Source organism: Pelophylax lessonae (assembly GCF_965119305.1).
Source record: "Pelophylax lessonae genome assembly, chromosome: 1".
Taxonomy (NCBI): Eukaryota; Metazoa; Chordata; class Amphibia; order Anura; family Ranidae; genus Pelophylax; species Pelophylax lessonae.
The window spans coordinates 133,311,240-133,335,364 of NC_138768.1; the positions used below are offsets into that span (position 1 = coordinate 133,311,240).

General features: G+C 44.5%; 1 protein-coding gene across 1 annotated transcript in view; it reads left to right on the forward strand.

Moving 5' to 3' along the window:
- GFM2 (GTP dependent ribosome recycling factor mitochondrial 2) overlaps window positions 1-23,281 on the forward strand; it is a 58,398-nt gene extending 35,117 nt beyond the window's left edge. The window contains exons 12-20 of the mRNA XM_082243324.1: window positions 1,545-1,685; window positions 3,111-3,210; window positions 5,618-5,798; window positions 5,911-5,987; window positions 6,238-6,376; window positions 6,774-6,947; window positions 8,126-8,241; window positions 18,045-18,227; window positions 23,075-23,281. Coding sequence (XP_082099450.1) covers window positions 1,545-1,685; window positions 3,111-3,210; window positions 5,618-5,798; window positions 5,911-5,987; window positions 6,238-6,376; window positions 6,774-6,947; window positions 8,126-8,241; window positions 18,045-18,227; window positions 23,075-23,200 — 1,237 coding nt within the window. The 3' untranslated portion in view covers window positions 23,201-23,281. The remainder of the gene's footprint in view (window positions 1-1,544; window positions 1,686-3,110; window positions 3,211-5,617; window positions 5,799-5,910; window positions 5,988-6,237; window positions 6,377-6,773; window positions 6,948-8,125; window positions 8,242-18,044; window positions 18,228-23,074) is intronic.
- The last annotated feature ends 844 nt before the right edge of the window (window positions 23,282-24,125 follow it).

The following is a 24,125-nucleotide window of genomic DNA, read 5'->3' on the forward strand; positions in this document are numbered from 1 at the left end:
TTTAACAGACTGAGCACATCCTAAAAAGAAGCCATTGGTTAGCATTGCAATAGTTGCAGAATCAAGTGAAAATTAAGACATGTCTTTTAGGTTTGGTCTAAAAAAGGTTGAGTGTGAAGCCAACAGATGTAGCGGTAGTTATTCAAATTCACGAGATTTTTATGCCCTGGGGATGTAGGTGCTCCGGCCAAGAGTGCAGCCCACCCAAGTAACAGCAATTTCAAGATAATGGTGACACGCTTCTTCATAATGTTGAATAAACACAAATTTGGGCTCTCTGTGAGGGGTTACCATCTTTGTTAAGATGTTAAAGAAAAGAGTGAAAACACAAGCTACCACAATAAAATCCTGGCCCGTCAATATCTGAGAGGGATATAAAGCTGGTACAGAGGGCTCTCTTCAAAAGTTTTAACACAATAAAAGCCTTTCTCAACCTTTTTCCTACAGTGGAACTATTGAAATAAGTTATAGGCCTTGGGAACCCCTTGCCAATAATTATTATATCTACACTTCACGGTATGGTAATGTAGAGAGAATGTTTCTCACATTAATAGTCATAGGCAAAAATGTCCCCCTTACAAATGTCTAAAACATATCATTGGTGGAGCTTCAAATGACACTACGTTCAAGTGTGGACCAGCACAATTAAAAACCATGGGATTTTGAATGTTGAGCTGTTTGGAACTTTGAGCTACAAAATGCTCAGGTGTGATTTGGGCCTTAGTGCTGTAGTTTTAGTGGACAAGCACTTCTAGCTATAACCTTTAAAGCGGTAGTATACCGCTTTTTTTTACTTTTAACTACAGGTAAGCCTATAATAAGGCTTACCTGTAGGTACAATTAATATCTCCTAAACCTGCACGGCTTAGGAGATACTACCACTGCATGCAGCCGCTGACGAGTGCGGCGCATGCGCTCTGAAGGTCCGGCGGACCTTCAGAGTTCCTTGCCAGGAAATGCCGGAAAATTACTCCTGCGCGCATGTGCGGGAGTGACGTCATCGCGGCTCCGGCCACTCACAGCGCCGGAGCCGCGGAACCCGGAAGAGACGCCGTGGGATCATGTCCGCTCCCACGGCGGTGTCCAGGGGTCCGTGTCGGGGCTTCTAAGGTAAGTAATTCATAATGAGCTAGTTTGCGATGCATACTAGCTCATTATGCCTTTGTCTTGCAGGGTTTTTTTTTCTTTTTGTCATCAGTTTACTACCGCTTTAACAGAGGCATAGGGACCTGGGGAGTGGGGGCAAATGTGAGCCATATTATTAAAACTGCAATGAGTACAATAAAAATGTAGGAAATTGTGTAAAAAAAATTACTTAGATGTTGTTTTCATCCAACTATCAGCTATCTAGTCCTGTTTCCAATAACCATTTTATAGTTTCTTAGTCAGTTGGGTCTGAAATAGCATGTTTAACTGTCATACTTATAGTTTCTGGGTACATTTATTTTTATGTTTTATAAGAAGATGAGCAGTATAAAAAGACATTGTAAAAGCTTACTTTGAGATAGAACTATGTTATATATAATGTGTATAATTTCTTTAAGGTCGTGGTACAATGATGACCTGTGTGCTCTGGCATTCAAGGTTGTACATGACAAGCAGCGTGGACCCTTGGTCTTTGTCCGGATATACTCAGGAATGATGAAGTCTCAGTCTGCAATATATAATGTCAACAAAAACTGCATGTATGTTTTACTAACTATAAATCCATTTTGAATGGCTATAGTATATTAGCTGCAACACGGGGTAGAGAAAGTGCTGAGCAGCATTGAATAGAATTGTGAATGGCTGTGTTTTGCAATTTACAAATAATTATTAACTTAAAGCAGTTCTTTAGTCATGTAATGAAAAATGAAAAGCTAGCAGCTACAGAAACTGTAGGTGTGGCAATCCAGCCAGAACTGAGGGAGCAGGTACCTGTCAAATCCAAGAACCTGCTCCCCCTCCCCCCCTCCCCAAAAGAAATGATGTGCCAAATGTGAAAGGGGGACGGGGAGGAGGAAGAGTGGAACTTTCCTTTTTGGGTTAAGTCCCCCTTTTAAATATTTTAGAAAAGTTAATAATTTCATAATACAAATATGGTTAACAGGACATTTTGGCCAAAACAATTTACTAACAGCATATGAACAAGCTGCCAATATATTTTTTTTACCTTTTTTTTATTTGCCACTCATTGTCAAATTTTAATGCTATCCTAACGGCAAATTTTAAGACACCTTCATCTGCACTGGGATCTGTTTGCTAACAAAGTTCCCAGCAGTCAGAGTAGAGATGTCTTTCTTGTTGCCCAAGTCAAAGCTGACAATACAGTTGTAGCTTTTTTGCAGACAGAACTTAAAAAAAATCTAACTAGTTCCTCCATCTATAATATGCAACGTGGATGGACAAATCCTCCACTGCTGCTATTGTATTAGGACAGCCAACGCCGCCAGCTGTCAAAATACCCAAACAGTGGCTGCATCTGATTTGGCTGATAGTTTTCTGCCCTGCTACTTCGATCGAGGGATGGTTGGGCAGGAGGTGGTTGCCAGGGGCCACCCACTGAGCAAATTTTGGCTAGTTCACCAGGAACCAGATGAATTTTGAAGTGTATAGCCAGCTTAAGCAATAGTTTAATCTTTGAGCTGAAAATGCTTGCTACATTGATTCACAAACTGCAACAAACACACCCCCTGAACTTATCCAACTTCTAATTCTGAAAATTGAAAATCACCAAAACAAGTCAGTGCTAGCAGTGCCCAAAAGACAGCTGCAAGCAATAGGCATAGATACACATTACACTTTTAAAACAATATAATGGTAAAAATAACAATATAAAATCTTGTTAATTATGAAAATTGTCTCTAGTTTAGAGAAAACCGTGTTTGCAACTCCAGAAAAAAGGGAACAGGAATCTAAAATAAAGTATGCGAAAATTCTCGTACTGTCTATATACAGGTAGCAGTGTCGAAATGTATGTGTGCTACAGATGTACTATATGAATGTTTATTTGGTGGGAGGGTTTTTTTTTTTTCTTTTAAACAATGCTAGGGGTTTGCCTAATATACAGTAAGCAGACTGATAGCTTTTTCTTCATACATTTTCCTTTACATATTGTATATATTATTTAGGGAAAGGATGAGCCGTTTGCTGCTGCCATTTGCTGATCAGCAAGTTGAAATCTCTTCCTTGTCTGCTGGCAATATTGCTTTAACTGTTGGACTAAAACAGGTATACAAGAATACAGATTTACTTTCACAGCACTGTCCTACAAAAAGCCACAATCTCCTTCTGGCAAGAGACTTATGATAAAGCCATCACTAATACAATGCTTTCAGAAACGTATACAAAGGCATAACAAAGCAAAATAAAAAGTACCTTTCTCTGTAAGATGGAACTACCTTATCCATCCCTGTTGGTGTAGCCACTCCTAACCTAAGAATTGCACTATGGCAGTAGGCAGGCTGAGGTGTGCAATTGTTCATATCAGGAAAATATGAATGCTTGCCAGCATGTACAGCTAGCAGTTAGCTAAAACCTTTTAGTCCCGGTTCACACTTGTGCGATGCGGGAAGGCTGCGAATTCGCAGCCTGTTCCCACATCGCAGACGCACATCTGTCAGTTCACACTGCCATATGCGATACGCAGGGGGTGTCAATTAAATGTTAACGACAACCCCAGTTTGATCGCATATCACAGTGCGATCTGACAGTTCGCACAGGATCGGATCGCACAAGTGTGAACCACTGTGCGATCCGATCCTGATGCGGCTAGAAAAAAGGGTCCTGTGTGGGTGCAGTGCGAATTTCAGCCATACAAGTGTATGGCTGAATTCGCATCCGCACAGGAGATCGCATGTAATGAAGGAGCAGTGCGCTTCGAATTACATGCGATCCCTGCAGCCGCACTACCGGTAGTGTGAACTGGCACTTACTTTAATATACACTTTAGGCAGCTAATTTCCCCCTCCTTAGGAACCCATGCTTCTTTTTCTATCACACCCCAGCCATTTCATTCAGCTGCTGGAAGTGAAGAAAGGAAGCCCTCTGTATGCTCCCAAGTTTTCTCCCCATTGCCACATGACTACTTTACCAAATACCATGCACCAGTACTGTAACATGGGATGAAGCGAAATAACATGCTTAACATACACAGAAGTATCTGGTATTTTCCCTTGCGCTAAGCCAAGGTTGTTGAACTAAATTCCATCACAGGCCGCATCAGCAGTAGGAATGCCTTCAAAGGGCTGGTTGTATCTGGGGTGCACTATGTACAGAGTGCAGGGTTCAGGAGCATGCTAATGTATACAGGGCAGTTCCAGGGGTGCGCTACAGAGTGCATGGTTTATGAGTGTGCTATGCACAGAGTTCAAGCTTAATGAGTGCATTCCGTACACTGCAGGGTTCAGGGGTGCGCTGTGTACAGAGTGAAGGGCTTAGGGGTGCACATTGTGCAACTCTAGCTCCAACTCCCCAAAGCTTCCTCTACTCTCCTTCCTGGCCTGGCCCCAGTACCTCCCTTTTTGTAGGTGGCTCTGGCTCATCTTGCAGGGTGATTTTTCACACTCTGAAGATCTGTCCCTGCCATGCTCCTTCATGAGTGCGCGCGGGGATATGCAACAATAGGAAGCAAATGGCGAGAGCTGGAGGAGGCAGAATGGAGTTCCAGCTGCAAAACTGGGTGCAAAGGCCACATGACTAGGCTTAGCAGGCTGGATTCAGCCTGTGGGTCTTGTGTTTAATGTATGTGCTCTAAGCAGTCTAACATATGGGTGTAGATGTGTAAAGGATGCACATGTATGCACTTTAAGCTTCCTACAATGGCTATTATAAAGCTGACCATACATGGATTAAAATTCAGCCGGTTCAGCAGGAACCAGGCAAATTTTGATCTATGTGTAACCATCCCTGTTTTTGGCAGAAGTTGATTGTTAAGTTTTTTTGTGAAATGGGAATGCAGAATTGTTTGTTGATCAGCGGCTGCAGCCAGTTGACAATGCACTGCACTTGATGAAGAGCTGTGAGGTTTGAAATGATCTGTTTTATGAAGATGCTTGTAATGGCAATAAATAGGTTGACACACCATAAAAGTAAAATTTTAATATCTCAATGAACACAAGAACAATATCCAAAGTTTTGACAAAACATTTGTTTAGCTCATTACATGAAAGTAAGGTTCATAATATAACTTGGATTACAAAATATTCAGTTTTACTCAAATTAATTGATGCAACTTTCTTGTTTTAAGAAATGTTTTTCTTTCTCAGGCCTTGTGATATTTCTCTTCCATGTGGTGCCATTGCTGAAAGCATGAAATGGGAAGGGGTTTTCTTGTTGAGTAACGCCCTTTTATAATTGACTGTCTGCTGGACACGTTTAGTGAATAATCAATCTCACCTGTTGTGGAATTTCTTGTTAATTAGGATTTTGTTGTCTAAAATTTAGTTTTGCTCCTAAGACTTTCATTAGGGTGTATTTATTTTTGCAACATGGTATTGAATTAATTTGTTCGGAAAATAGCTATATATATATATATATATATATATATATATATATAATATATAATAAATATGTTAAGAAATACTAGACTGATTGACTGACTTGTTTTTGTGCTGTTACATATTTGATGCTCTGTTAGACTGCAACGGGAGACACCATTGTGTCATCTAAATCAGCAGCAGTAGCAGCCTCCCGCCGGGCCGGTAGAACAGAAGAGAAGGAAAAGAAGTCCGAACATGACTTGGTATTGGCTGGTGTGGAGATTCCTGAACCAGTCTTCTTTTGTACTATTGAACCCCCTTCTGTGGCCAAACAGGCAGGTACTTCTGAACTGGCTCTGTAATGTATTTGATTTTAAAATTCTGCTAATAAACAAGACGGAATGTACTGTCTTCGTTTTGTGTATTTCATTATCCTTTTGTTTGCATCCAGATTTGGAAAATGCACTGAAGTGTCTCCAGCTGGAGGATCCAAGCTTGAAAGTCAAGATAGATCCGGACTCTGGACAAGTAAGAATGTGTTCAGGTTCAAGCTTTTGTTTTCCAAAGTGAAAGACTCTTTAAAAATTTTATTTAAAAAAAAAACATGCCATCAAGTCAAGAAATAAGAATGTGTAATGTCTATATTTGCTTTATATTTTTTTTCCAAGGAGGTCTGCCTGCAAAAGCCAGGTTATTGATAGAATACTGCTTTTCATGTTTTCTATATAGTACTTGCATAATACAGTGCCTGACCTTTTTCCTACACTGTGTTTTTTAGATGATTCTCTGTGGAATGGGAGAACTGCACATTGAGATCATTCATGATCGTATTCGGAGGGAGTATGGCCTGGAGACCTATTTAGGACCTCTTCAGATTGCTTACAGAGAAACTATATTGAGTACTTCCCAAGCATCAGGTACTGTCAGAGTCTCCGATATTATTTCATGATTGCTTTACAACCATATTTCACTTTCATCATTGAGCATCAATTCGAACCCTTCACACCATGCTTGGGGTTAAAAGTAGTAGTGGAAGAATAAAGACTTAATTTACAACTCTGGCCATTTCATGTAGTAGTAGTATCTATTTGCTCTTGAAGACCTTTTTTAACATATCTGCAAGATGATTATTGGCAGAATAGGCCAAATGATCCGGTGACATACATTGATTTTCAGATGAAGCTAAAGAATAGACAGAAATTGATTTTTATTTTATTTTTTTATATTAAGAACATGCAAAGACCTGAAATGTGCAGGTTGATTTATCTTCCTGTGTATAGTAACTGTTTGTAATAAACCCTTTTGTCATTTTAGAAACCTTGGATAGAACCATAAATAATAATCGGCACCAGGTGACAGCTGAGGTTGAAGTGACCCCCTTGACCGATGGTGGCCCAGTTATTAAATATGCTGATAGCCTTCGTCAGAGTTTAATGAATGACTATAAGGAGGCAATAGCAAATGGTATTCATAGTGCTTCTTTAACAGGTGAGAGAAGGTGCTGTTTTGTATAATTTAGTTTTTTTTTTTTTTTTTTTTTTCATTTGTTTAGTTTTTAGAAGCAGAGCCTTCCTACCTCCTGATGACACACAGCTAGCTGGGATATGCTGATGGAAAGTATGCATGTAATACTGTTCTCTTTTTTTCTGGAAACTTGCTTGGAGTCGGTAATGCTGGCTCCCACAGCGGCTTTTACTCTCCTTCCCTTTGCTCTCCTGATTGCTGGGTCAGAGAAGTAGTACTGTTGCAACTTGGAGCTTACAAAGGAGGTTTCTCTCTTTGTCCCTGCTTTTAGAGGGATTGGTGGAATCTGAGTCACATGCCACCCCACACCCAACAGTATGTTACTTGTTCCACAAGCGAAGGGCAGATAATAATAAGCAGCTGTGGTGATTTTCCCATTACAGTGGAAAAGATGCTTTCCCTCTAGTAGTTGTAGAGATGAATTGGCAAATCAGCATGTTCCAAGGAGGATTACATTGATTGCTCCTGGTAGTTTCCATTTTTAATCTGAATTTGGAAAATGCCTGTAACTTTGCTGTGTAAAGGGTAAAATTATGAACATTTTGGGCAGTTTGAAGTGAAAGTTGTTCTATAGGCTGAAGCTTTTTTTAGTTAATGCATTCTCTGTATTAGGGTAAAAAAAAACCCATTCAGTATGCAGCTTCTCTCCCAGCCCTCCCTTATACTTGGCTGAGCCCGATCTCGATCCAGCGATGTGCACAAGAGCAGAGGCTCTCGTCCTAATCATTGGCTCAGACACAGCAGCGGGAGCCATTGGCTCCCACTGCTATCATGCAAAGCCAGGGAGGATGGAGTGGTGGGCTGGGCAAAGCCATGCTCTCTGTGTCTTATGGACACACACACACACGCACACACACAGGCATCTTGGGAGCAAGCGGCTTGCTATGGAGGCACTCGGTGGATGGAAGACCAGAGTGTAAAGCCACTGCACAGATATGGTAAGTATGACGTTTCTGTTTATTTACATATTTTAAATATGAGCAATTGCAGTCACTAAATGTGTTAAAATGGGCATAACATACTATTTTATTTTTTTTTTCAAATGAAGACTTAGGTTTAAGTATCTGATAGAAGATGTCTGACACCATGCACCATATCCCTGAGATTCAAATAACGTATATATGGTTTTTATTTTTGTCCAGGTCCTCTACTTGGTTCACCCTTGCTGGATGTTGGGGTCACAGTGCACGCGATAAATATACTACATGGAACCTCTGCGACAATGGTGTCTGCCTGTGTTTCACGCTGCATGCAGAAGGTAGAGGTCTTCAAATAAATGAAAATAATTAAAAAAAAAAAAAAATGATTTTACTAGACTGAAGCCTAGACTGGCTGTCATCATCCAAGGTAAAATAATGATTTAAATTGTATGTATAGGCAGACTTTTTTTGGGATAGAATAGGTAGAAAAAGAACCCTTTGACAAGTTGTTTTTTATTGCCATCTGTGTCCTTGCGAAGCAGATTTACTCCATTTCTGAGATTATTTGCACCTAAAGTAATGTAAAATCCAAAATTTTAGAGTTGTCACCAGAACAGGGGATGAGAGAACATTTTCTATTGGAGAGGTCTGTTTCGGAACCAACTGAGGGAAATTCCCCATACTTTGTAGAGACTTCCTGTTGTATCTCCAAGAAGTGGTATCTCCTCAACAGGACACAGGCAACATAAAATTATAGGTTTTAGCCTTTCCCGTCCCCACTTTATCCACAGCATTTATTTTCACACAGTATTTTATGTGTGGCCCAAGACAATTCCTCCTTCCAATGTAGCCCAGGAAGGGAAAACGTTGGACACCCTTGGTCTAGGTAGAAAGAGTGGCCTGTAGACTACAAGCTGAACTGTCAAGCAGTGGATAGCCAGACAGAATATTGCCTTTTTCCTTGATATTTCCATCCTGTGGTCCATTCAGGTAATGTTCTGTATTCACTATCGGTCTAGTGTGTGACGATCTGTGATGTCAGTCAACATATTTTTGATTTGTATAGCCATGTGCAGGGAAGAAAATGTCCATTTGAGCTGTACATCTCTGCAAACCCCAGGTGAGAAAGAGTAACAGCCTCAGTCTTGATTGTATTTAAACCCAAAACCAAAAAGTAATATATTGCAGCTTACTAGTCTTTGGTGTGGTGGCTGCATTTCTTTTCATTTTTCAAGCTCCTTTTGCTTTAACCACTTCCCACCCAAGGTAGGTACCTGTATGTCCTCAGGTTTCAGTGGTTATACCGGGATGATGCCTGTGCCTACAGCGGGGCTCGACAAACCCCAGGCACCAGGTCACCATAGCGACTAGAAATTGCGTCCTGGCGCCTGGGCTTGTCAGCCCATTCACTTCCGGGGTTGCAGGATGTAGCGTTCTGACAGTGTCTCTCTCTTATGCAGCCCAGAGCGTGTGCTAATAGTTCCCCCCTTCCCCTCCACAAAGATGGTAGTGGAGACAGAGATCTGGTCAGCTTCTCCTCCTCCCGCCCTCTCCTCCTATGTTGTGATCCCAGGTGCACATGGAGCCACCAGGGCTGGTCGGATTGTGACTTCAGCAGAGAGCACAGGCAGAAATACAGTAGCTACCTATATCCTAGATCCTTACAATCTGTCTCTTGTTGCAAACCTCATGCCGCTTATCTGTGCTACAGTTTTGTTTCTCCTACATGCTGTAACGTTAACCATCTCCTTGGATGCTAGGGGAGGACTGTGCTTATCTACTCTGCTTAATTTTAAGTGCTGCTTACCTAAATGATTACCTCTTTACAGCTTAACATCTGCAGACTTTTGCTTCTGGTATGAATGGCATTTGTGCCTGCTTGTATATCTGGTTAACTCTTCATAGCTACCTGGGACTATATGGCTAATGCTGCCTTCTGACATATAAAGTAAAGTGTAATTTCTGATTATAGATCAGTCTGTATTTTATTGTCCTTCCTGCTGACTACATTTAAGACTGACAGATTTTTTTTTTTTTTGCATCCATTTTAAGTACACGTCTCTATTCGGAGTAAACAGTGCAGTTTGTTGAAGAGGCCAATGATTTTGCCCTGCCTCCTTATGATCTATCCAATCTCTGCTGTGCCTGCTCCACAAGCCACCATCTATACTTTACCCGCTGATGCGCACCCACATCCACATGCGTTTTCTGTGTGAATGTTAAGGGGTGCAGGACTGGTGACAAATTGGAGTACATGCATGCACACTAGAGGCTGGAAAATTGGTGAGTTTTAACACTAACTCTCCCCTTGACAACTGCACTAATGCCCCCCTCTGCTTCTCTGGGTCTCTGAATAAAAAAGACTGCCACCCCTCTGAAAAGCAATCCACACACAGATTTCTTTTCAGAGACAACTGACAGGCAGTGAGGAGGCGATATGTAACTATAAATGCTGCAGCATTTTGATTTTATTTGAATGGGTTACGTTCAGTAGTAGCGGGTTGTAATTCTTGAGTAGGTGCCTAAATTATGACAGGCTTATAGGGGCTCCAGTGCGTTATTTTGCCCAGGGTCCCATGATGCTACTAAGATGGCCCTGGATGTGTGGGCGGGAAGTTTGAAGCCCAACAGCCAGAAAAGGAAAAAAACCTGGCTCCTTACTTTTTTAGCTGGCACCTAGATTCAAAGCAAATTTGTCAAGCCCTGGCCTACAGGCATCATCCCGGTATCATTCTTTTCAGCTGGCAATTCTCTTCTCTTTTAGGCAGAAGTGATCTGAGTGGCTAACTAGCCACTCAGATCACTTCTGCGAGTGGCGGAAAGAAGGTCGCACCTCCCTCCTGCCACCGCCTCTCCTGGGCTCTCGGATCCCCATCGCAGAGGTCGGGAGCGATGTGGCCGGCAGCATTGGCTGCCCTATACAGAGAGCGAGGGCATCGTCCTTGGAAACTGGTAGTTTCCCACTTCCGGTTCCACCCCTTTGTTTCCCTGCCCCCCAGCGGCCAGGAAAGCAGCTGATCGGACCGATCTCTGTCTGATCGGCTGCATATGGGGCTAGAGGAGAGATTTGAGGTCTAATAGACCCCAAATCTCTCCATAAACAGAACCTGACCGGCCCGTGTTGTTCCAAGCGATGTTGTTCATCCCTTGTGATAGCAATAAAGTTAGTAGTAGCAAAAATTTAGCATACAATAAATAATAAAAAAAAAAAAAAATGTAAAGCGCCGCTGTCCCACCCTGTTTACTCACAAATGGGAATGCATACATTACTCCCGCACACATATGTAAATGGCGATCGCTCCACACATGTGAGGTATTGTCGCCAATGTCCAAGCAAGAGGAAAACATTTTTAGCACCAGACCTCCTGTCCAACTCTAAACTGGTAACCTGTAAAGGCGTTTAATGCATTGCATTGGTAAATTTTAAGCACCGTATTTTGTCCCCATTCCACAGGCACACCCAAATTTAAAGTGTGACATGTTGGGTATCTATTTACTTGTAACATCATCTTTTACATTATTCAATAAAATCGGGCTAACTTTTTAATGTGTTTTTTTTTTTTTTTTTTTTAAATGCGTTTGAAAAACTGCTGGGCAAATACCGTGTGACATAAAAATTGCAACACCCACCATTTTATTCTATAGGGTCTCTGCTAAAACATATATTTCTCTTACGTCCTCCGACAGTCGCCGCCTCTTCATATTCGTCACATATGGGGTATTAGACTTTGCTCCGAAGGAGTAGCTAGGCAACAGAATATGTTAACATTAAAGCTTTTAACATATCCCACCCTCAAGGGGTGGTCCCCTCAGTCAATACCCTCCTACTTCCTGCAACCATATCTCAATTTTAATGTCTAGCTTGTCAGGAGTGGCTGGCTCTCTCTGTGCTGGGGCTTTGTGCCCCAGACTCTTTCTTCTTTTTTGGTTTTTTGTTTGAGTTTTCTCTCTACCTTTACTTAGCTGTTCTTTTTGTCAGCGTTAGTTCTTCGGATGAAGAGGATCATGCGGGCTGGGTCTCGGGCTGATCCCCCTGGTCGCAGGTCGTGGGTCAGTGGCTTCCCAGCCTGCCATCGAGCGTTCAGCCAGGTAACGCTCCTGGCACAGTGAACGACCCATCCCTGTTCGGTGCAGGGATGATTGGTGAGGTGGCTACCTCACTGGACGCTGTGCGGTTTCTTAACCCCCATTCTGTGCGTCTTGTATGCGACTCTCCCTGCCTCATGTGCAGCGGCTTGTTCGCCTGTGCGGGTCCCCCACGCCATTGTGAGGTAAGTGTATCTATGTGGGGACCTGTCTGTCTGGGGGGGTGTCAGTCTGGGACTGTGTAACCTGCCTCTATTCACACTGTTTTGTCTCCCTATCTCTCGGCTGCATGCTGTGGGCTGCAAAGGGGGGGGGGAGCTGTGTGACACTGTGTGTCAGCCTTGTCAGTGTGTGCAGCTGTGTGCTGTGAGGCATGTTTTGTGGCATGTTTGGGCACTATACAGCGATCGCTGCGGCGATCTCACATGTTGTTTTTATACATGGATGACATGTGTGTTTTACTGTACTGTGGAGCGGCGGTTTCGGCGCCAAACGGCGCCATTTTGCCTACACTCGCTCCGGCCGCATGTTCTACATGCATGGCGGCCATTTTCTTGTAGCCTCCCATAGGCTTTCATAGAGCGCCCTGGCAGCATCACTTCCTCTTCTCCAGGAACACCGATCGAGGCAGCAGCAGCGGCGAGGGTCTCCTCAGGTTATATCCTTCCTATCCATTGCCTGTGTCAGTTTTATTGTCCCTGTGGGGGTCTCATTGTGCTTGTGTGTGGTGCGGTGGGCCGCGCTTGTTAAAGGGGCAGTTAACCCTTTATTATCCGGCATTTGTTATAGGGGCAATGGATTCTCAGGAGGGCAAATTTCCTACCGCCTTGGTGGAAAGCCAGGGGACCGCTGTTTCCCCCCCAGGGGGGGATTTAGCCTCTATTGTGGCTGGCCTTGCTGCTCAGGTGCAGATGCTGGTGGCTGCTCAATCTACTAAAAGACCCAGAGTTGCTCTTTCCTCTGATTCTGAGGGTGAAGGTGATGGGGCTGTTATGGCGGGGGCCTCCTTATCGGGGTCCCGCTCCTCCCTGGATCTAGTGGGGTCTGAGGTGGAGGCTGAAGTTGAAGGGGTTGATAATTCTCCCCCTGGCTCGCCTGAAGAGCTTGCAATCATGGATGAATTGATTGCTTCCATAAAGCAAACGCTGCGTTTGCAGGATGAAGTGTGTCCCCCCGCTGCCTTGGCGGCTTATGGGACGCAGAGAAAACGCAGGACGCCGCAGGTTTTTCCCTGCAATGATGATTTTCAGCGCGCTGTTAAGGAACAATGGCGCAATCTGCGCAAACCTTTTGCTGTACCTAGTAGGTTCAAGCTGCGTTATCCTTTCTCGCCTTCCACTGATGAAAGGTGGTGTGTGCCTCCCCCAGTGGATCACGCAATTGCGGTTTTAAACAAATCCACTGCGATTCCTGCAGAGGATTCCCCTGTGTTCCGTGATGCCACGGATAGGAGATTGGAGTCTCTTGCCCGTCATACTTATTCTGTTACGGGTTCTATGCTTAAGGCTCTGTTTGCTTCTCTCATGGCGGCCCAGGCGATCGCAAGTTGGACGCAGATGCTTAGGCGCGTCCTAGTGGCCGATTCGGCCTCGCCGGCGACCCTGGACATGGTGGATCAAATCCACCAGGGTGTCATGTATCTGTGTGATGCGGACTTGGACCTAGTTCCGTTGGCTGCACGTGTGCACAGCGTGGCGGTGTTGTCTCGCCGCCTGGTTTGGTTGAAATGTTGGTCGGTGGACCAGTCTTCACGTAAGACCTTAGCCAATCTGCCTTATGATGGGTCTCGCCTTTTTGGGGAGTCCTTGGATGTGTTGATTAAGGGGATCACCGGAGGTAAGAGCACTCTCTTGCCCCATTTCCCCAAGGCTAAGGGGGCTTCTGGGAAGAAGCATGCTAATTTTCGGCCCCCTCAGGGGTCCTTTCGTGCCTTTCGGTCGCACTACAAGGGCAAACCGTTCAAAGGTCAAGGCTCTCAGAAGAAGCCCTGGTCTGGTAAACAGAAGTCCGGTCAATCCGGATCCGCAGCCCATAACAGTGCGGCCTGAAGGGGCGCCCTCACCCAGTTTTGGGGTGGGGGGACGCTTGCTCGGTTTTCTTCAGCCCTGGCTGGCCCGCGTGCGGGACAGATGGGTTCAGGAGATCGTTCGATCTGGTTACAAGATCGAGTTTCTCTCTCGGCCGGAGAGCAGATTTTTTCCCTCAAATCTTCAACTGTCTCCAGAGCGTTTACGGGACCTGCACCTGGCGGTGCGGGACCTGAGGGCTCAGGGAGTGGTAGTACCGGTGCCTCATCGGGACAGATTTCGGGGGTTTTATTCCAATCTGTTCACCGTGCCCAGAAAGGAGGGCAAGGTTCGTCCAATTCTGGACTTGAAGGCTCTGAACCGCTCTGTGCGGGTTCGCAAGTTCCGCATGGAATCCCTGCGGTCGGTGGTGGCTGCCTTGGTTCCGGGGGAATTCATGGCCTCCATCGATTTGAAGGATGCGTATCTTCACATCCCCATTTTCGAGGGTCACCAGAGGTACCTTCGATTTGCCATTGCGGAGGATCACTACCAGTTCGTTGCGTTGCCTTTTGGTCTCGCCTCGGCTCCGCGGGTCTTCACCAAGGTGCTTGCACCGGTTCTGGCATTGTTGAGGGCCCAGGGCATTTCTGTCCTGGGGTATCTGGACGACATTCTGGTTCGGTCTGCGACCAGCCAGGGTCTGGAGAAGGACCTGTCTGTCACGATGCAAACTCTGCAGGAGTTTGGTTGGACGATAAATTTTCCAAAGGCGACGCTGAGTCTGTCGGTTCGTCTTCCCTACCTGGGAATGATTCTGGACTCGGTGCAGGCGAAGGTCTTCCTGCCGGAAGACAAACTCAGAACTCTTCAGGAGGAAGTCGGGTCCCTCAGGGACGTTCCGCACTCGTCTCTGCGGACGTGCATGAGATGTCTGGGATTGATGGTCTCAGCCTTCGAGGCGATTCCCTTCGCCCAGTTTCACACGCGGGGTCTCCAAGCGGAGATCCTGTCCATGTGGGACGGGCGACCTCAATCTCTGGATCTTCAAATCTCGTTGAGTCATCGCACCAGAAGAGACCTTCTGTGGTGGCTCCAGTCCCCGATGGTGTCCGGGGGCAAGTCATTTCGTCCTATCTCGTGGACGGTAATCACCACGGATGCCAGCCTGTCGGGCTGGGGTGGTGTTCTGGGCGTTCTGTCCGCCCAGGGGACTTGGTCGGAGGGGGAGTCCTCCCTTCCGATCAACATTCTGGAATTGCGTGCGATAAATCTCTGTCTTCATCGCTGGACGGACCGGCTGCAGGGCTGCCCGGTTCGGGTGCAGACGGACAATGCCACGGCGGTGGCCTACATCAACCACCAAGGGGGCACCAGGAGTGCCCGAGCGGCTCGAGAAGTGGCCGACATTCTGTCCTGGGCCGAGGCTCATGTCCCGGCGAAACGGCGGTTCACATTCCGGGGGTGGAGAACTGGCAGGCGGACTATCTGAGTCGCCAGACCCTGGATCAGGGGGAATGGTCTCTCCACCCGGCTGTCTTCCAGATGTTGTGCGCGAAGTGGGGTCTTCCAGAGGTGGACCTGTTCGCGTCTCGTCTCAACAACAAGGTGAGAAGGTTCGTGGCAAGGACGCGCGACCCTCGGGCAGACGCGTCGGACGCTGATGTACGCGTTTCCACCGATTCAGTTGCTGTCCAGGTTCCTTCGCAGGTTACACTCGGAACGCAGCACGGTGATTCTTGTGGCACCGGACTGGCCTCGCCGGTCCTGGTACGCAGACCTCGTGAATCTGGCGGTCGACGCCCCGTGGCGTCTGCCTCTTCGAGACGATCTCCTGTCTCAAGGACCGATATACCATCCTGCTTTACAGTCGCTGGCTTTGACGGCCTGGCTGTTGAGACCGAGGTCCTGAGGGAGAAGGGTCTCTCCCCAGAGGTCGTTCATACCTTGATCAACGCGAGGAAGTCTTCCTCGGGGAAGGTTTATTACCGTACTTGGAAGGCCTATTTTGCTTGGTGTGAGTCCAGGGGATTTTCTCCCCGCACGTACTTGGTTTCCCGAGTGCTGTCCTTCCTTCAAACGGGTGTCGATCAGCGTTTGGCGCTGGCTACGATAAAGGGTCAGGTGTCTGCGCTGGCCGTTCTGTTTCAACGTCCCGTGGCTTCCAACTCCTTGGTTGGCACTTTTGTTCAGGGTGTGCGGCATCTGGTTCCTCCTAGGAGGGATCCTCTGCCCCCTTGGGACTTGAATCTCGTTCTATCTGTGTTGCAACGTGCTCCTTTTGAACAGATCAGGGAGATCTCGTTGTCTATGTTGTCCAAAAAGGTCGCCTTTTTGGTGGCGATCACTTCGGCTCGCAGGGTGTCTGAGCTGGCAGCTTTGTCCTGCAAGTCTCCGTATCTGGTTGTTCATTTGGATAAGGTGGTCTTGCGACCTAATCCTTCTTTTCTTCCGAAACGAGTTTCGGAATTCCATCTTAATGAGGATATTGTCTTGCCTTCGCTGTGCGCGAAGCCTAAACATCCAAAGGAGGTGAGATTACATTCTTTGGATGTTGTTCGAGCGATAAGGGTTTACCTTAAATCGACTGAGTCTTTTCGAAAGACGGATTCCTTGTTTGTTCTTCCAGAGGGTCCTCGGAAGGGCATGGCGGCGTCGGCCTCTACCATCGCCAAATGGATCAGGCAGACCATTGAACAGGCCTATGCTTTGCAGGGGAAGGTTCACCCTGTGCCTGTGAAGGCGCATTCTACTAGATCTCTGAGTACGTCTTGGGCCTGTCGTCATGGGGCTTCTGTAGCCCAGGTGTGTAAGGCGGCGACTTGGTCGACCGTGCACACTTTCACAAGATTCTACAAAGTAGATGTTCAGGCATCGGCGGATGCTTCCTTTGGCCGCAAGGTTCTTAGTGCGGCGGTTCCCTAGGGTCCCTTGTGGGGACCACTGGCTGTTGGGATAAGTTTTTTATCCCCTGGTTATTTGTCTTTTCCTTGGTTGTTGCTCCTGTTGAGCACCTGTTTTTTCCTGTTGCCCAGCTGGGTTCCTTCCTTTGGTAAGGTTCCTTTCTTTTATGCGGAGACTGCGTTGCCTTTCGGCGCGGATGCGTTTCCCACCCCTCATGTTTGCACTGCTTTGGGACGTCCCCATATGTGACGAATATGAAGAGGCGGCGACTGTCGGAGGACGTAAGAGAAAACTGAATTTTTGTAAAATCTTACCTGTAAAATTCCTTTCTCTGAGTCCTCCGACAGTCGCCGCCCCCGCCCCTCTTTTGGGGTTTGGTTGTATACTCTACTGCTATTCCACTAAAACTGAGATATGGTTGCAGGAAGTAGGAGGGTATTGACTGAGGGGACCACCCCTTGAGGGTGGGATATGTTAAAAGCTTTAATGTTAACATATTCTGTTGCCTAGCTACTCCTTCGGAGCAAAGTCTAATACCCCATATGTGACGAATATGAAGAGGCGGCGACTGTCGGAGGACTCAGAGAAAGGAATTTTACAGGTAAGATTTTACAAAAATTCCGTTATATATAATGTTTGGGGGTTCTCAGTAATTTTCTAGCAAAAAAAAGATTTTTACATGTAGGAGCGAAGTGTCAGAAATGGCTCGGGTGCGAAGAGATTAATCACTGAGGAAACCTGCAAAAAGTTTCTGTCCCGGGGGCGCTATGCATCTACGGAGGGAGTTATGGATGTCACTCTAGGCTTCTTTCCTGATGTGGAGTTATTTTATCTCCATTACATGGGGGGAGGCAGGGATAACTAGTAAGGAAGATGTTATTCGGTGCAGCTCAAATGAAGTGACAAAGATACTCCCTTTTCTAGAGATTAGCAGCTGTTTTTTTATATTTGCAACAAGAATACGAATGCAGCCACCACATCTGTGCACTGTAAGTTGCAATATATTACTTCTTTCTTCTTGGGCTTGGTTATCCTTTAAAATAATGTAGCATTGACCTATTTAGGTCCTTTTATTTAGGATTACAGTATTTAATCTTAAATAATTTACATATGCTGTATTTTTCTTATATTTACAATTTGTATAGGCCTTGAAGAAAGCAGATAAACAGATTCTGGAACCACTGATGAGAGTGGAGATCACGATGGGTGAGGAGTACCTTGGCAGTGTATTGGGGGATCTGGCACAGAGGAGAGGCAATGTTCAGGAGATCCAGAGCCGCTTCGATAATAAAGTCATACTAGCATTTGTTCCACTTGCAGAACTCATGGTAAGGGCTTCACCATAGGTTGGATTATAGGTTTACTCTTCTTATACTCCAGACAAATACTATGATGAGAAGAAAATGAGAACGCACTCTACTCAGGTGCTTAGTTCCTCTTGGTCCTTCTGTCTTCAGGCATCTCAAGTTTGCAAGGTGGCTACCTGGTCGTTGGTGCACACCTTCACTAAGTTTTACAAAGTGGATGTCTCAACATCTTCAAATGCTTGCTTTGGCTGCAAAGTTTTGCAGAAGGCTGTTTTAGGGGGTCTGTTCGCTCTTGGGGGGGGGGGGTTGTAGTTCTGGTTGGGATCCTGTGTTTTTGTTGAGTTCCTGTTAGCTTGGTTTGATTTTTTTTTTTTTTTTTGGCCTTGGGTTTTCCCACCCCTATTTTTTTGGCACTGCTTTGGGACGTCCCTATGGTCGAAAATATGAAAAGCTGTGTCTGTCGAAGAACGTAGGAGAAAGTGGGGGTTTTTTTTTTTTGTTAATGTATAATCACATGTGAGTTCATTGACACACATAGCAGCCATCTGGGAGTTTTGATAGTTCTGACACTGCTTGTTACAAAATTGGATGCCTACAGCAGAAGAGGGGGTTTTATACCAGCTAGAACTGCCCATAGGTGTTGCCCAAAATAGTGTCCTACTGTAAGTGGTGCTATAACCCTATGGTTTAGAATATGAAGAGCTGTATCCATCCATGAACTCAGAGAAAGGGATTTTACGGAGTAAAGAGTATGCATTAGAGTAAAAAAAAAAAAAAAACTTCTGCCTTTACAACCACTTTACGTTATTTGCCAAGCTATGCACCTAAAGCACATACATATGGTCAAGAGGTTCATGAGTTTTTAAAACTAGTGTAGAGTATCTAAGCAATGTTAGCAAATGTTGGTGCTAGATGTGGTAAATGCAGCATCTCAGCAATATCTCACCTGCAAATTTTACGCACTACAATCCTTAAAATTTACATACGAATAGTTCAATCAACAAAAACTCTCATGTGGGGGAAAATTGTTGGGGAGAGAATAGACAGACTTGGCCAAGCTCGCAGGAAGTCCATAGCTGTCAAGATAAAATCTTTTTAAAACAGCGTTGTGAAGACTGGCATGATTTAAAGCAGCGTGAAGAGGGTGGTGTACAGCAACAGGTGACTATTGCGGTCAACTAGTGCAGCTACAGTGGGTACAGGATCACAATACCTAGGCAAATGAGAAAACCTGTGCTGGTGTGACGAGCATATTGTAGGGCCAGACTTTCCAGATTCATTTTGTCCTTTATGCTATAATGGTGTAGGGAATGTTTTCATTGCACACATTAGCTTGCCTAATACAATTTCCGCATTATTTGAATGCCACAGTGTACCTAATGTTTCTTGGTGACCTTTTACACCCTTTAGACCTCTTACACACGTGATGCCTAAAAACCCAACGTTTCAGGCATTTTCTTTACTGATTTAAATGTAGCCAATTGTTTTTAACCACTTGACCTTAGGTGGACGTTTATGTCCTTAAGTTGAAGTGGAGATCTCTGAAGGATGCCTGCAGCTACAAGCAACATCCAGATATTTTTTTTTTCCAGCAGGAAATTCCCTACAATGTAAAAGCCATCCTAGCAGTTTGATTTGCTTTTACAGGCGGTGAGAGGGGTTACCTTTTTTTTTTTTTTATCTCATTTCATGGACTTTTAGACCCCAGATCTCTCCATAAAGAGGAGCGGTCATGCCCCATTCCTATTACTAGTGATGTTTGCATTACTTGTAATAGGAATGAAAGTGGAAAAAATAAAAGGGAAAGTGTGTTCCTCTTGGAAGCAAACAAATACGTAGGTCACAATATTTTTTAAATATTGTGTTTGAAAAATTGCAGCGCAAATACCATGTGACATAAAGAATTGCAGCGTCATGTTCCTCCCTAGGGTCTCTGCTAAAAAAAAAAAAAAAAAAATCATTTTTATATATATATATATATATATATATATATATATATATATATATACAGTGGGTACGGAAAGTATTCAGACCCCCTTAAATTTTTCACTCTTTGTTATATTGCAGCCATTTGCTAAAATCATTTAAGTTCATTCTTCTTCCTCATGAATGTACACATAGCACCCCATACTGACAGAAAAACACAGAATTGTTGACATTGTTGCAGATTTATTAAAAAAGATAAACTGAAATATCACATGGTCCTAAGTATTCAGACCCTTTGCTGTGACACTCATATATTAAACTCAGGTGCTTTCCATTTCTTCTGATCATCCTTGAGATGGTTCTACACCTTCATTTGAGTCCAGCTGTGTTTGATTATACTGATTGGACTTGATTAGGAAAGCCACACACCTGTCTATATAAGACCTTCCAGATCACAATGCATGTCAGAGCAAATGAGAATCATGAGGTCAAAGGAACTGCCTGAAGATCTCAGAGACAGAATTGTGGCAAGGCACAGATCTGGCCAAGGTTACAAAAAGATTTCTGCTGCACTTAAGGTTCCTAAGAGCACAGTGGCCTCCATAATCCTCAAATGGAAGACGTTTGGGACGACCAGAACCCTTCCTAGAGCTGGCCGTCCGGCCAAACTGAGCTATCGGGGGAGAAGAGCCTTGGTGAGAGAGGTAAAGAAGAACCCAAAGAACACTGTGGCTGAGCTCCAGAGATGCAGTCAGGAGATGGGAGAAAGTTGTAGAAAGTCAATCATCACTGCAGCCCTCCACCAGTCGGGGCTTTATGGCAGAGTGGCCCGACGGAAGCCTCTCCTCAGTGTAAGACACATGAAAGCCCGCATGGAGTTTGCTAAAAAACACCTGAAGGACTCCAAGATGGTGAGAAATAAGATTCTCTGGTCTGATGAGACCAAAATAGAACTTTTTGGCCTTAATTCTAAGCGGTATGTGTGGAGAAAACCAGGCACTGCTCATCACCTGTCCAATACAGTCCCAACAGTGAAGCATGGTGGTGGCAGCATCATGCTGTGGGGGTGTTTTTCAGCTGCAGGGACAGGACGACTGGTTGCAATCGAGGGAAAGATAAATGCGGCCAAGTAAAGGGATATCCTGGACAAAAACCTTCTCCAGAGTGCTCTGGACCTCAGACTGGGCCGAAGGTTTACCTTCCAACAAGACAATGACCCTAAGCACACAGCTAAAATAACGAAGGAGTGGCTTCACAACAACTCCGTGACTGTTCTTGAATGGCCCAGCCAGAGCCCTGACTTAAACCCAATTGAGCATCTCTGGAGAGACCTAAAAATTGGCTGTCCACCAACATTTACCATCCAACCTGACAGAACTGGAGAGGATCTACAAGGAGGAATGGCAGAGGATCCCCAAATCCAGGTGTGAAAGACTTGTTGCATCTTTCCCAAAAAGACTCCTGGCTGTATTAGATCAAAAGGGGGCTTCTACTAAATACTGAGCAAAGGGTCTGAATACTTAGGACCATGTGATATTTCAGTTTTTCTTTTTTAATAAATCTGCAACAATGTCAACAATTCTGTGTTTTTCTGTCAGTATGGGGTGCTATGTGTACATTCATGAGGAAGAAGAATGAACTTAAATGATTTTAGCAAATGGCTGCAATATAACAAAGAGTGAAAAACTTAAGGGGGTCTGAATACTTTGCGTACCCACTGTATATATACCGTATTTATCGGCGTATAACACGCACTTTTTCCTCCTAAAAATGGAGGGAAAAGCAGCAGTGCGTGTTATACGCCGATATTAAAAAAAAAAAACGGCCAGGAAGCATCGCCGAGAGCAGAAGGGGCGGGCCGGGCCGAGGAGAAGGAAGGACGAGCTGCCTGTCATAAGAGCAGAAGAGGCGGGCCGAGCCGAGGAGAGGAGAGAACGAGCGAGCGCAGTCATCGGAAGTCCCGCCTATGACAGACATCACACGTCTCGGCAGAGGAGGCGGGACTTCCGATGACTGCGCTCGCTCGTTCTCACTTCTCCTCGGCTCAGCCCTCCCCTTCTGCTCTTATGACAGCTCGTCCTTCCTTCTCGGCCCGGCCCGCCCCTTCTGCTCTTGGCGCTGCTTCCCGGTCTTTTTAAAAACAAATGAGGTCAGTTCCAATGGCGCTTGCGATGCTGCATATTTGGACATTGCGCTTGCGAGGCTGCATGTATGGACACTTGGTGGGCTGCATGTATGGACACTTGGTGGGCTGCATGTATGGACACTTGGTGGGCTGCATGTATGGACACTTGGTGGGCTGCATTCATTGACACTGCTGATGGGGCTGCATATATGGGCACTGGTGAGATATCATTTGATTTAAAAAAAAAAAAAAAATGTTCTGAGTTCAAAGCTGTTTATGTTAAATTTAAGCTTTTTTCCTGAAATTTCTCTCCAAATATTGGCTGCGTGTTATACGCCGATAAATACGGTATATATATATATATATATATATATATATATATATATATAAAATGTTTGGGGGTTCTGAGTAATTTTCTAGCAAATAAATTCAATTTGTCCATGTAGGAGAGGAATGCCAGAATAGACCTGGGCTGGAAGAGGTTATTGGGCCTGTACACACAGGCTCATAAACTTGCTCTGCAAATTGATCAGTGTGAAAATTTAAATTTGCATTGATGGTCAGTATTTACATGCACATACCTTAATTTTAAAAAAGCTATAATAATTTTTTTATGTGCAAATGCTATACAGCCAATTCAGGGTTTTTTTTTTTTTTTTTTTGCCAGGAATATCCAATGTTCATATATCAGTACCGTGTGCAATTACCCATATAGATACTAGATAAGTGGCCACTGAGTGTAAATAGTAAGGCGTGTACAGTATTTTGATGCTAAAATTTCCCTTTGATTTTATTTACTTCATTTGTATATTTCAAGGGGTATTCTACTGATCTGCGTACAATAACATCAGGGAGTGCCACGTTTACTCTTGAGCTGGCGAACTATGAAGGGATGGATCCTCAGGACCAGAATACCTTGCTAAAGAAGAAAGGACTTTTATAAGCTTTGCTGGGAACCAAGAAAACCAACTTTCTTGTTAAACGTGTCTGTAAAATGAATTCTCTTAATTTAATGCTGTAAGAAAAAAAAGAATCAAGCCTAACTTAAAATATTTTTTTTTTACCATGCATTTAAATAATAAAAAAAAAATCAGTTTTCACAACTTTTCTGAAAAAGCGTTTCATTTTTTTTCTCTTTCAATTTTTTATAGAAATTTTGTGGCGTATTTTCTTATTTGAACGAGAGATTGGTAAATATCAATTTCATCTCATTCAAAGTAGCTTATTTGAACTTCATTTTTCCTATTGCCTGGAAAGCCTAAAACAAAATCCACCAAAAACTAAGCCAAGAAAACAGAATGGGTGGGGTCACCCTATCAACTTGAGGGATTTTTTTTTTTTTTTACAGTAATTTGAAAAAAATCTTATTTTCTCCATCATTCAGTGGGGAACACAAGAATGCAGAAGCAGGGAGCATTTCCAAAAATAGACTAACTTGGGGAGGAACAGCCAATAACAGACCCAATGTATTGGGAACCCTCTGGAACACAGAGGTACTTGAAGGACCATAATCCATACCTGTGCCGGATGGGATGGAGCCTGGAGGGCATACCAGACTGGTGTACACAAACCTCCACCAAACTGCATGGATAACACTTGCAATGTGTCACAGGATCTGACCTACTCAACACTAATCTAGAGAAGAAAAAAAAAAAAAGGTTCTAAGAAGCATCAGGCCTGTCCCTATCCAGTGAAGCATCCTCAGCCAAACAAGGGCAGGAATCTTAGCCACACTTTTGGGTTTTCTGATTAACCCTTTCACTCTGCCTTCTTGTTGCCCTTCAAGTGGTCTTTAGTGCAGAGGCAGCATGGCTTCCCAATCACATGACAGCTCACAATGGTCACATGATCAGGAGTCCATCCGGCTG